The sequence below is a fragment of the Myodes glareolus genome, chromosome 7 (genome assembly GCF_982192425.1).
Source record: "Myodes glareolus chromosome 7, mMyoGla1.1, whole genome shotgun sequence".
NCBI classification, from domain to species: Eukaryota; Metazoa; Chordata; class Mammalia; order Rodentia; family Cricetidae; genus Myodes; species Myodes glareolus.
This window is the reverse complement of record NC_142032.1, coordinates 21,886,485-21,899,470: the sequence shown is the minus strand read 5'-3', so window position 1 is coordinate 21,899,470 and position 12,986 is coordinate 21,886,485. Positions and strand designations below refer to the sequence as shown.

Genomic DNA, 12,986 nt, shown 5'->3' with positions numbered 1-12,986 from the left:
GGAACATTTACACATGTGCTTGAACTTCATGGTGGAGACCTAGTCTAAGTCAGATGTTTCTTGTGTTGTTTCTTAAGAGCTTTAAAAATACAGTCAGTGAATGTTAAACGTATACACAATAGAAATACAAACTGAACCCAATTAATAGCAATGATGAATTTGACCCCTGCAGCCTGTGTCACAGACACCGGCCTAGCTGGGCTTTAGGTTCCACTCAGTAACATTCACACTGCCCTGAGAATGAGAGGCCCAGCATTCCTGCAGGCGCTGAGAGATTGCTCTCTGTGCAAAGAGGACTGCTTTTGGCATGTCCCACCATCTCTTGCCCTTCCCTCTATACACCACTAGGAAAAAAGAATGGTGGGTTCTTACCAACAAACCATCCGTCGTCGCATTTTTCCATGACGTCAACAATATCTCCATCTCGGAGCTCCAACTCATCATCGTTCTGCGGCACATAGCTATAAAGTGCTTGGTAGCTACATCGACAAATCAGGAAAAGGACCAGTGAGGGGCTTGGTTGCTGGCAGGATTTAATGACCATCTATAAATGCCAGTACTGTGACCCCAATATTTACATAATGTTTCCCGTCGGATGATAAAAACATTGTACTGATTATTTCTCTAGCTCTTGAAAAATTAAGACTGACAAGGACGGGGAGTTATTGAATATCGTGAATGATTGATCGTTAACCTTAGTTTTCTTTCATCACAATGGCAGACCTTTATTGTCTTCACCCCTCTCTGTCCACTTTACTGCCTTTAAAGTTAACCACACCCTTTTTGATAATAGGACAATATAGGTAAATTATTAAGAATAATTGGCAGTTATTTAGCTCCATGAGCATTACATTCTGGCCATATACATTAGAGAACAAAAGGGAATTGTAAAACCAGGTAGCAGACATAGGCAGGTGGGAAAATGTTTTGAATGGCTCATGTCTGTGATCTGAGCATGCAGGAGGTTGGGGCAGGAAGACTGTCATTGAGTCCATGCACACTCTGTCCTGCATGCTGAGCTCCTGGCCTACAGAGTGAGACTTTGTCTTAAAAACAAAATAACAACAACAACAACAACAACAATAATATAGCACATTCCCATTGTCACGCTGTTTAACGAAACTTTCTTGAGAGTTTCAAACTGTAGGGCTCCTTTTCAGGAGACTCCGAAAGCTTTCTAATTCTGCTCCACCCCAACGAGAGCTGCAGATAAGGTTTTTATTGACTTGCTCTTTGGCCTAGGACATCTGGCATGCACTGCTCTGTGTCCTGACAACAGTGAAGCTTGTTGTGAAACTGACATCAGCCTCAGCATCCAGGGCCGGCTTTGTTCTCACTCATTCCCCCAGCAACTGCTTCCAGGGACTCTCATAGGCACAAATGCCACAGCAGCACCAGAATCTTGTAAACGAGCCCGTCTAACGCCATTTCCAGTAATGTCAGTGAGTTCCAATGTGGGGTAAGAGCAACTAGAAACAAGCCCGCGGCAATGTCTTCCAGAACCGAGAGGCTTGCGCTGAGTGACACATCCTAGAACACCTGTTTCCACGACCCTTCCCTGGCTGTTGAGACTACAGTGGAAGGACACGGCTGCCAGAGCAAAGGTCTCTGGAGAGGAATTAAACGATGGGGGCAGATCTCCAGTGGGTAAGTGAATACCTTTTCTCACGTTTCTGTCTTTATTTCCTACCTAACCTGGATTCCTACAGCTAGCTGTTTAATGCATACCTGCACTAACATCTTACACTGACCGTCCCCTGAATTTCCACCACGGCTACTTTGTTAGTCCATGTTCTGGAAAATAATTCTGCTTGTTTGTAAGCAAATGATGGAGACAGACTGGAGAAAATCTGTACCCTTGTGGCCTTGGTCCCACTTAGCCCTAGTGTTCCCAGCAGCTCAGAAACCCTCTGGCTGAGATTCTCTGCTGGTTCCGGCACCCTACTCTCAACAGAGTGCTTCACATTCTTGTCCCCACTCTCCAAGATGGAAACTTGCTGACTTCTTCCCTGCCAGACCAGAGTCTGTCCCTTCTTGCTGTCCTGCCCCTGTTACCGTGTGCAAGTACGCTGTCTCCTGGCCATGCTGAACCCTCTTCTTCCACTTACAGCTTCTAACTTGTATCTTTCAATTTTCTCACCTATTTCTTTGGCACAAACATGCCTAAGACTCTGCCCTGTCTCCAGTGTCCCTTGATCTCCAGTCCCCCACCCCATCCCATGCATCGCCAAACTTCCTCTTTCTAATGGAACATTCACTATTGTTACAGTCGCTAGTCATTTGTCCAGCTGCCAGAGGGAATGCCAGGTGAGCCTTCTCATTTTTACTCCTGGTCTCGCAGAGGTGGGCAGCATGGCTGACCAGGCTATGGGCTCTGTCCTATGACAGGGAGCATTCCTGAGCCTGTGCCTGTACCCGCTGCCCTTTCTTGTTCTCCGTCACCGTCGATCACTCTTTACCCAGGCTCTCGGTTGGTAATCTTATATATTTCCAAGGTTACCAAAAGCTCATTCTGTTCTAGCTAAGACCATGACCAACTTCATATTTCCTAACCAACATACTTGTCCCTTATTTCTGAATCCCATTCTCCTTCTGTTGCCAGAGTTACCTCCCTAGAATAAACATGATCAATACACGCCTCACTTTGAAACCTTTAGCGGCTTCCTGGTGTCTGGAGAAGAAAATCCAAACCGATTTCAGCTGCAGTCTAGAATCTGGTCCCACCCCAACATCCTAACTTTCATCTCTGTCCTCACCTCCATGAACCCTCTGCTAGTCACACGGGCCTTCTTCAGGCTCCCAACACAACCTACTCCCTGCCTTTGACTCAGAGCTGGACTCAAACCACTTTTCATCTTCTATGGACAGAATTTTCTCCCATGTGTATAAACCATGGGATGGATCCACTATTTATTTTGGATGAATGAGTAAATAAATCAACACTGTTAATTCATTTCAGCTCAGAATTAACTGTTCCTTTTTCTTTGCTCTCCATAGCACTGATATTGAAACTCATTAGCACAACTCTCATTTCCCCTTGTATGGTCATTATTTCTTTTCTTTTTTTTTTATGTTTTATGAGACAGGGTTTCTATGTAGCTTTGGAACCTGTCCTGGAACTAGCTCTTGTAGACCAGGCTGGCCTCAAACTCACAGAGATTCACCTGCTTCTGCCTCCCCAGTGCTGGGATTAAAGGCGTGCGCCACCACCGCCCAGCATGGTCATTAATTCTTTACCCATCTCTCTCCGAGTTGCTCACGACCTCTTTCATTCACCTACCACCTGTCTTCATTGGCTGACAGGAAATATAGCCTTCCCTAGAAAACCCCAAAGAGGCGGGAAGCAATTAGCTCATTTCCCCCAAACAGCTGCTACGGAGTTAGCCAATCATTTTCCAAAGCAGAGAGTCCAACAACATAAGAACCGAAGTTCTCAGACTACTTACAAATCCTGTGAGGGCTGACTCCTGTCTGGGGTGACTCTCCGCTGCTGGGCTTGAGGTTGCTGAGAAACGATTAAAGATGATTTACTGTCAGAGGGGGGGACCTTGTGACGGAAGTCAAGGGGGTGAGAGACAGTGCTGCAGTAATGGACAGATTTCTCGGCAATGTTTATGATCTCATTGCAAACCGCTTCCTGTGAGGTGGCCCCGCGATATCCAGAAACCCCCATAAAACAGTCAATGTGGGGACACAAAAAAAAAAAAAAAAAAAGAGAAAGGAAGAGATGTGACATTCCAGACGAAGCACGTAAGTCCAGGGAGAAAAACAGAGTTGAAGATCCAGGTTAAAAAAAACAACAACAGAGATTCCAGTAGTGGAGTGCAGGAGGGATCCAGGTAAGCATGGAAAGACAGGTAAGACAGAGGAATTCGGCATTTAGTATGACTGTTTCTAGGGAACAGCAGCACAAAAGCCTGGAATTAGTGAGTAACTGCTACAGCTGGAATAATCTCGGGCTAGAAATACAGGAATGACTCCCCAAGTCATGCACTAGCACATTACTGAATCCCACCTGCAGGCAGAGTGCAACTGTCTCTAAATTCCTCCACTCTTTTAGAGGCGTAGAGGGTGGCCGAATCCCTGGCTCTACTACATCAGTCGTGGGCTCTTGAAAACCACAGCGGGATGTTTACCAGGCAGTTACTCTGGTCTACACGCTGCAGTCAGTAAGGGTTCTCTTTAGGAAAGCCACAGTCTTATTCAACAGGCATCTTACCACATAGTTCTTTTCAGATTCTGTGAGATCAGGTCCTGCGCTCAATGAATGATGAGAAGGCTGTGATCACCAAGCAAATCATAAGGGAGACATTTTAGCAGATGTCACATTGGAAAGGATTCAAAATAAAAGCGTGAGCAAATACACGTACCACACCACCACATTCAGATGACAGCGGGTATTTGTGGCCCGTGGCCACTGAGTTTCCATGACAACGTGGCAGATGCACAGGAGAAAATGCAGATGTACAGAGTTAGAAGCAAGCATCCGGCAATGAGATGGGAAATGGGACACATGAGGTGAGAAGGACAACACAGGGTCCTCAGACTGGCAGGAGAGACACTGAGAAGGGCTGCCTTTAAGAACAGACCTGCTGCCCCCGCCACTTCAAACCCTTTGATCTTAGTGAACACGTTTCCAGGGAGGGGCTGCGGTGTCAAAGGTGGATTCGGATTTTGGTTGATGGGGAGACAATGGTCAGGACCGTGAGGGAACCATCGGGACCCACATTGGGCATTCACAAGGACTACAGCGCTACTGAGATATCCCTGCGTAACAGATGAAGTCTCAGACAAGATCATATGCCTCCAAAGAATCTGCACATGACACAGTCAGGAGAGCTATGGAATGAGCTCCAGCTTGTTTCTAGACGCAGAGCAACGTGTCATTATCACCAGTCCAGGTGACATGTGTTGCTATGGAATTGAGGCCATGCAGACCTTTCTTTGAAGCTGGGCTCTCACAAGGAGGTCAAGTCTCTGTTGGAAGAGAGTTTGGGAACACTTTCTCCAGAGAGGGTTCAATTCTAAGCTCTAGGAAGTCTCTCTGGATAGACACTTGGAAGTCCACCTCTGGAGATGCCCTCCAGGTAACGTTTAATAGCCGCAACAGCTGACTGCAGCCCCACAATCTTTCAGAAGGGCACTCAGAAATCTTCTGTGCAGCACACACTCGCTTCAGAGAGACAGTGGGGTCACATGGGCTGTGCAGCGGTTTCCTGGTCCCGGCCTCTCCCCTGCCTGACCTCTTCCGCCTTCACACCACCATGCTCCCCTTATCCTTCTCAGGTGTGCCAAATGACATAATCACCCGTGACTGCACCCCCAAACCAGGAGACAGGCAGGGTGTGCTAACCACACCGCTCTCTAGAAAAGCATGCCCAGAAAGGAGTAGGGCAGCTGGGGAGAGGTGAACTGCTTAGCTGCCCCTCTTGCTCATCTCCGCCGTAGATGTCTGCACCCTGCAGCGTGCCCAGCAGAGCAACAGCTATGGCAGGCACCACTCTCTTACACTTGGTGTTGTTTGTTTTAGCGTTAGGTTTATTTTTTTAGCCTTATTTATTTTTATGGCATATGTATGGTTGTTTTGCCTGCATGTCTGTCTGTTTACCATGTACATTCGATAGACATGGTAGCCAGAAAAGGTCATCAGATTTCCTTGGAACTGGAGTTAGAGACAGCTGTTAGCCGTGATCTGAGTGATGGCAACTGAGTCAAGGTCCTTTGGAAGAGCAGTCAGTGTTCTTAACTGCTGAGTCATCTCTCTAGCCCCCCATGTTTGTTTTGAGAAGCTCTTCAACTTCTCTAAAACCCTTCCTAGCCTCAACCATTCAAACCTCCCCCTTGGACTCTACTCCGGCAGCAGGGAAAGGGCAGACAAAACTGCAGGGCCCATTATGCTACTCCTTTGATGTCTCAGGACTGCTGGCCTTTGCCAGGGGCCGGAGTCGACTTTGTGCTTCACTCACCATCCCCCTGCCTCTGTGCCAAGGCTTCCTCCAGGTCACAGGAAAGGAATGGACATTTCCAAACACTTGCTATGTGGGCATTCAGAACAGTAACGCTAACTCTGGGCGCCTTGTGTGGGGGATACTGATAGATTGTGACTTGACAGAAGGGACAGGTTTTTCAAGCAAGTGCCGTCCAACCACAGAAATGACTGTCTGAGAGATGGTGGAATCGTCTCCATGAGCTAGTCAGGGTGCTGATGAACAGTTTGCCTAAAATCCTGCTGGATGTTGGTTTCTCCCAAGACCCTACTGAAGCACAGACTCTGACTTTGTTATCTGGGCTGTGCCAGGCACTGGCCACTGCTAGCTGCTGGTGCTGATTGTTCTGGTTCTCAGCCTGACTTTGCAAAGCAAAGTTGCAGAGAATCTCAGGTGAGATTCTCTGGCCTCAGTGTGACAAGACTGGTCTAGGTCACACCTCACGAAAAACAAAAGTTCTCATTAAAACCAAAAGTCCAAACTCCTGTTAGTGACCTGATAACCTCAAGCCAGACGTAGACAACTCTTGGGATGGTGGCCACAGCTTAGAAAAGCCCCTAGCATCTTTCGGTCAACCCAGTCCCAAAGCTGTAGCTGGAATCAATCACCTGGCCAACAGTGCTGCTCCAACGAGGATCTGTGAACCGAATGCGAATGGAGCTGCTCTTTTATAAACACATGAAGGTCCAATGGCTCACACCTCACTTCATACCTTTACTAACTTTTGACTAGGAGAGGGCAGAGGAGGGAATTTTATAACCCAGTAAAGACTGGGGCCTTATACAGAGGCTGTGAACATGAGCTGAGCCCCTCTATGACTCACATGCCACCCCCTCATTCAGGCTGAGAAGGCTGACATTACCTTATCAACACCCAAATTCTACCTCTTCTCAAAATGGACACTGACCTCTCTTCCCGCATGCTCTATTCTAGATGTGTCTGGGCACCATAAAAGACAGCATCTGACAGTAACCCAAGGAACCACGGTATGAGAGGTATCTTGGTTAGCAGTTCCTCTCGTCTCTACCCATACCCGAAGCAGAGCATAGTCACTATCCGAGCTTTAACATCCGGAGAGTAGAGACAACCCCATTCCTGAGAGGTAAGGAGGACAGGGCTCCCCACTTAATATTGGATAAATGAAGGAAGTGGTCAAGATAAACACGATAGGTCTCGGTTTCCCCGTTTAGATTTAAGGAAGCATCTCACACAGCTGGAATGTACACCTCTGGTGAGAGAGGGCGCTCCAACAGAGCTGGAAACCACTGACACCCATTACCTGAATCAGCCCTTCACTTAGAAAGCTGTTTACCTCAGAGGACCTTTTTTCCCTCTAGGTACAAGGTCGTACCTTTCCTGTTCCACCTCTCACTGTCTAATACTTGGCCGGCTTTGCAGTTCCTCCTCAGCCTGGGCTGTCAGTGAGGCACCAACAGTCACAGGGGCCCTGAGTGCAAGAGACACAGAGTGAAGGGAAAATGCTACGGATGCAAAAGTAGACACTGACTTCCAAAAATCTTCTGAATATACTGGGCTAAAGGGCATACGCTATTAAAACTAACTCGGTCACTGTGTTTCATGATGTGGGTTAAAGGGTATACGCTATTAAAACTAACTCGTTCACTGTGTTTCACGATAGCTGCTAGGAAATCTTCGACTGCGTATGTGCTGCACATTCCCTCTGCTGGCAGCGCCTTCCTTCAGGGCGTCAGTCTGACCTTCCTTAAGCCTAAGAGTAGATACATGTTCTCATCAGGCCCCAGCCGGTGCTAAGAATAAAGAGAGCATTAGCTCATGCTATGTACATCTTGGATTCTGAAGTCACATTCCGGCTTTCCATCTGCTTGGAAAAACAGCAACCAGTCCAATGTGCAAGGTGTGTGTGTGCACACACTCAGGCAAGCACACACTGCCCTCCCTTCACCTCCCCACCAAGCATAAGCAGGAACTAGTTTGCTGATCCAGAAACTGCTTTCTCTGGACTCCCACAAGCTGCCTCAGAGCTAGGGTGCTCTTTCCGTTCTCCCCACGAATGTTGTGTGTGGCCTTGCTCTGCTTTAGCTGGCAATCTGTCTTTAGCTGGTAGTCTGTCGGAAACCTGACCTTAGCTTCCCTGGAGCTGATAATCCCCTCTGGACCCAGAAAGCACCTGGTGCTCGGGCAGTTACGTAGCATCCTGTTCCAGCTCTGGGGGTGTGCCAAAGGCGAAAGTCCAAAATAAGCTAACCACATGCTAGAGAACCCTGAAGGAATCGATGGGAGAGACATGCATCCGCTGTGTGGCCTGGGTCCCCACACGAACATTAGGAATCTGCTGTTCTGTTGAGCAGCCACTGGACCTGAGTCTCTGAGATGGCATCACTCTATCGTGCCCTGTGTCTCCTCAGATTCCATCCTACATTATGACAACCTATCCTGGTCTCCTAATGGGACAGTAAACAACCTGAGCTCCCAGACACTGACCGTCTTCTGAGTAAAGACTCCAAATTCCAAAATAAAACAATAGGGTTATGCATAATTCATAGTGTTCTTTTTGGCACTAGCTCTGTGATTGGGGAGTGCCCATCTTATCAATTAATAATTAGGAATGGGCAGCACTGGCATGCTCAAAGGAGGCGGTGATCACAGCCTCTAGACATAGATGGAGAGTTCACGTCTGTAAATGCGGGAGGTGAGGTGTTCACCAAGGAATGCGATACAAGACTGACTGCTCATGGAACATGGGCAACTCTGTCAGTGGAGTGGGGAGGCCTGCAAGACTCAAGCTCCTGTGTTTCTGTCCCAGGAAACCTCCAGAGAACCAGCCAAGAGGTTTCTGGCTTCACGGAGTTCTCCTACAACATCCAACGAGAAAAAGATGGTAATTTCACTATAAAGCTAGCTATCGACAATTATTTGGGCTCCTCACAGCTTAGACAATCTCCTTGCAGACTACCCATGGGGCAGCACACTGACTTCATTGGAATTTTAATGTTTCTAAGGCTCAGCAATACTCAGTCTTCCCACGGCAAACTCAGTCTGCCTTCCCCATTTCTGTCATGTTAGGGGAGATGGCAGGTGTATGGCTCAGGTGTGAGGAACTGGAAGGCACTCCCAGGGCACTTCATGCCTTTTCCTTCACCACACAAGAGAACAGAGAGAGACATTAATGTGCCAAGTACAAATCCCATGTTTTCTAATTCTTTGTTTTGTTTTTTTTTAAATTAAGATTGCATGGTGTGTATGTGAAAGAGGGCAACTGTTGGGAGCCAGTTTTCTTTTTCTACCCCATGGTCCTGGGGCTCAAACTCAGCTTATCGGGCTGAGTGAGTCAAAGAAAAACATTTCCCATCTTTGAACATCTTAATGTGTGTATGGTGTGTGTGTGCAAAGAGCATGATCTTAATGTTTCTAACTGCCCTTTGATCGTACAAGTTACATCTCGAGTTTCCCGTCCATTTCTGATTTCCATTCTCCAGCCAGGCCCCTGCCTTTGTTCTTAGCCTTCTAGGGACTGACTTAGTTTCCATTGGTTACTATAGCACATCTTTCAGTCTCCAGCTAAGTTGGTACTCTCTTTTCTGTAATCCTCCTGCCTCTACTTCCTGAGTTCTGGGATCACAGGGATGTGAGGATTGATTCAGAGATTTGATGAGGTTTTTCACAAACATCTAGTACTCTTAAACACAAATCCAGATTCCAGTCACCAAATTGCTTCTCGCGTAGGGATGGCCGAGATTTCCTCCACTTTGATTTTCTAGACTAGTTGTTCTACATGATATTAGCCAAAATTATGCCGAACAAAATTCAAGAACATGCCAGTTAAGGCTGAGGTGCTGTGTATTTTGTGTATATCTATGTGTGTTTTTTCCAGTCGACAAAGTTGTCACTCAAAAAACCAATAAAAGCAAAGTGTTTCCCAGTGGTGAAGCTCTACAGATCTATAATGAAGCCCGGACTTAACATTTTTTATGTTCTTTCTCATTTCAACTGAAATTCACTTGGGATCCCATCACAGAATACCAGCTGAAAGGAAGTTCAGTTCCCACGCCTGCATCTTTTGTTTATGGACAAGGAAGTTGCCGGGAAGGAGATGTGACTCATCCACAGACACTCAGCCGACTGATGGCAGAGCCAGAACCAGAGCCTGGAGACCAATGCTCTTCCCTGCTTCCCCTGAAGTCCCTGGCACTGATTTATCCCTTCTGTTGTTCAGAGACAACAAACCTAAAACATAAGTAGCCAGCCCATTCTGACAGTATAAACGACCAAGACGTCAGAGCACCTTCCGCAAGAGTTCACACATCCGGACAGTTGGGATGGGGGCAGGTGACCCAGGGGAAGGAAAGCAGCAGAGCAGGGACTGACTGGCAGTGGACAAGGGACAGCAAGGGAGATTCAGAGTATGGTGACTGCTGGAGGCATAGACAGATGTAGACCAAGCTATGGTCCCAGTCTCCTTGGCAAGATCCCACTGATCTATCTGTAGGCACACGCAAAGCTTGCTGAATCTAGGAACATACCCTTCTTTATATATACTTCGTTTTTCCCACCTCTGGGCCTTTGGCCATCAATCACCATCCCAATGTATCTATGGGAAAACTCCCTATTCTTTAAAGCCCACAACCGATGCTACTTACAATCACCTGGCTCCTCCTACGCTTACTATGTCTTCCATCTCGGGCTTCGGGGATAGACCGTCTGCGTCTCTCTCTTCTGCGGTGTAAGTACTTGTGAGCAGGGCTGACTCCACAGTCAACAGCATAAACTCTTCTAGTTCTGCTCAACTATTTTTTAATCTGTTCTTTCATTTAATGAATATTAATTGAGCACATTCCCTATATCAAGTGTCGTGGTCCCTGGCTGTAGGGCCTTCATGCTCTACAGGGACACAGGCCTGCAAGGGCATTTGAGCAAAGGCACGCTCACAGGGATAAGGCTCAGAGCTCTTTAGCCAGTTGAGCAGAGGTAGCCAGGAAGGCTTCCTAGGAAAGGTAGGGTCTATAGGAAGCTGAGAAGGACAAGCAGGAACACATTCAGGCACAAAAGCTGGGGAGACTTTGGAAGATGAGGCTGCCCTGTTGTCTAAACGGTCATTTCCCTAGTGAGCCTTCCAAGCCTGGGAAGAGAGACTTCCCTGAGAGGATGTCTGTAGTAACGTCCAAGGCCTTCGGCTCCCGTGGCACTTAGCACACTGCTGGATACTAGACAGTTAAGGAAAGAGTAAATGACTACAACACCTTGGATTGCCTTTTCACTTAACGCTCTGTTTACTGGTCAGATGCTCAGTCAAGTCTCTTAGCCCAATAAAAGTTCAAACGGAACCCAGGGCTCATCACGGGGAAGAACGGCTGGCAAGTTTCTTGATATTGGAATGTATTTACCCAAACAAGTGACACAGCCTGAGGTCATGTCCTGACAAGGCCACCACAGAACAGATGATGAAGTCAGTCCTTTCCATCTTTAGCATCCCTGTCAGCCAGACAGGCCCCAAGAGGATGGAGTCTCTTATGAAGGACCCATCCCCAGAGCCTCCTTGCGTGAAGTGAGAGGCTGAAAAGAACGTGTGTACACGGCTGCCCTTCACGAGTCCATCAATTCTATTCTCAAAAGGAATCAACCAGACCACGGCTCCCATACACCCAGAGGGAAAGGGCTTGTGCCAGGAATGCAGGAGGAAGGGAGGGAGCAGGAAGTGATACACCTGGTGTCCAGAGACTTGCCAGGAAGGGAGAACCAGTCCTCAACAAGCCTGGCCTTCCAATCAACACAATCTCTAGTATTGCCGGCAACTCCATTCCTGTCCTTGGTAGGAAGCAGGAAGTGTGCTCCCTGAACCTTATTGGTGCTGCAGGACTGTGCGCACTTCCCGCACACACTGAGTCTTGGACTGGGTTGCAGTGATGACTCACCCCTGGCAACCAGGAGGGCTCCACACACCTTAGGTTGATCTGGGACCCACTCCTCTGTCAATCTGACATTTCAATCTTTACAGCCAGTGACTTCATAACCTCTTCCAGTGAGCTAGTTGTTCCTCTGAATCAGACAGACACTTTTCTTTAGGGTACACAGTTCAGGAACACCTGTCCCAGACCCCCGTGCTTACTAAGAGATGGGACAGCCATGCACAGCAGCCATAGCAGGAAACCCTTGTCCAACAGAGACTGACCATATGCCAAGAACTCTACTGATGGCCACTATTTTATTAACCATCATAACAGCCCTTTCAGGGAGGGATGGACTGTCTGCTTCTACCCTTTATACACGAGCAACTATGGCAGGGGCAGGGTGGGGGGTACAGTGTTAACTTTCTGAAGTCTAAGCCCAGTCCAGATAAGCTAGCACACACTTGATTACCCTTGGTGATCTCCACACCAGACACACCGGCACGTGGAGGTCTGACCTGGAATGTCTTATGTCTCTGTGTTCCCGTTACTGGTCTGGTGGCAGAAGTATGTCTGCCACTGTCACTGGGTATGGGCTCCACAGGAAAGGAATTTTAACCACCTCTGGACCCTACCCATAAACCATACAATTCAAGGAGCTCAGAAAGCAAACAGAGCTACAAGGGGAAGCAGGACTGAAGGTCTGAAGGAGGAGCACGGTCGACTGTAGGTACTATATACGATCGACAGCCTGGAGACAGCTTCAGGACGGCACTTAATTCTATTGAGGGTCTATAATGCCCAATCTTAGATCACCTAAGACGGTAGTTCTCTCTTCTTTTCACAAACTTTCTTGTGCTTAACACCCGTATTATTTCAAGGAATTTTCTGGACTGTGCTAGGAGGGGGGGGGGTTATCTTCATTTCAGAAGTCAGAATCTGAGTCTCTAAGAGGGTGAACAATTTCCATAATGGCAATTAGATGGAGTTGATACTCAAATCTAGTTACTATGGAAATGTTGTTCAAAGTCCTTGACTCTCTGGGCACTAAAGAACAAAGGCAAAAATGAATAATGATCTGTCTAGTTGTCAAATTAATGTCCCTTCAAAACACCCTAAGTCTCTCTCGGCTTAT

General features: G+C 47.4%; 1 protein-coding gene and 1 long non-coding RNA gene across 51 annotated transcripts in view; one reads left to right on the top strand and one right to left on the bottom strand.

Moving 5' to 3' along the window:
- The window catches only part of Sorbs1 (sorbin and SH3 domain containing 1), a 223,454-nt gene that overhangs the window by 4,655 nt on the left and 205,813 nt on the right, over positions 1–12,986 (bottom strand). For 23 of the 50 annotated variants that reach the window (XM_085693874.2, XM_085693879.2, XM_085693871.2 and 20 more), the window contains 3 exons: positions 4,220–4,279; positions 3,447–3,505; positions 373–479 (listed from right to left, as the gene is read on the bottom strand). In XM_085693874.2, the coding sequence (XP_085550000.2) occupies positions 373–479; positions 3,447–3,505; positions 4,220–4,279 (226 nt within the window). Of the gene's footprint in view, positions 1–372; positions 480–3,446; positions 3,638–4,219; positions 4,280–12,986 lie in introns of all 50 variants that reach the window. The other 27 variants (XM_085693873.2, XM_085693887.2, XM_085693901.2 and 24 more) reach the window with 2 other exon arrangements.
- Positions 1,048–11,210, top strand: LOC125412210 (uncharacterized). Its single transcript, XR_015738343.1, has 3 exons — positions 1,048–1,647; positions 6,921–8,847; positions 9,985–11,210. It is a non-coding gene; the product is annotated as an uncharacterized LOC125412210 (long non-coding RNA).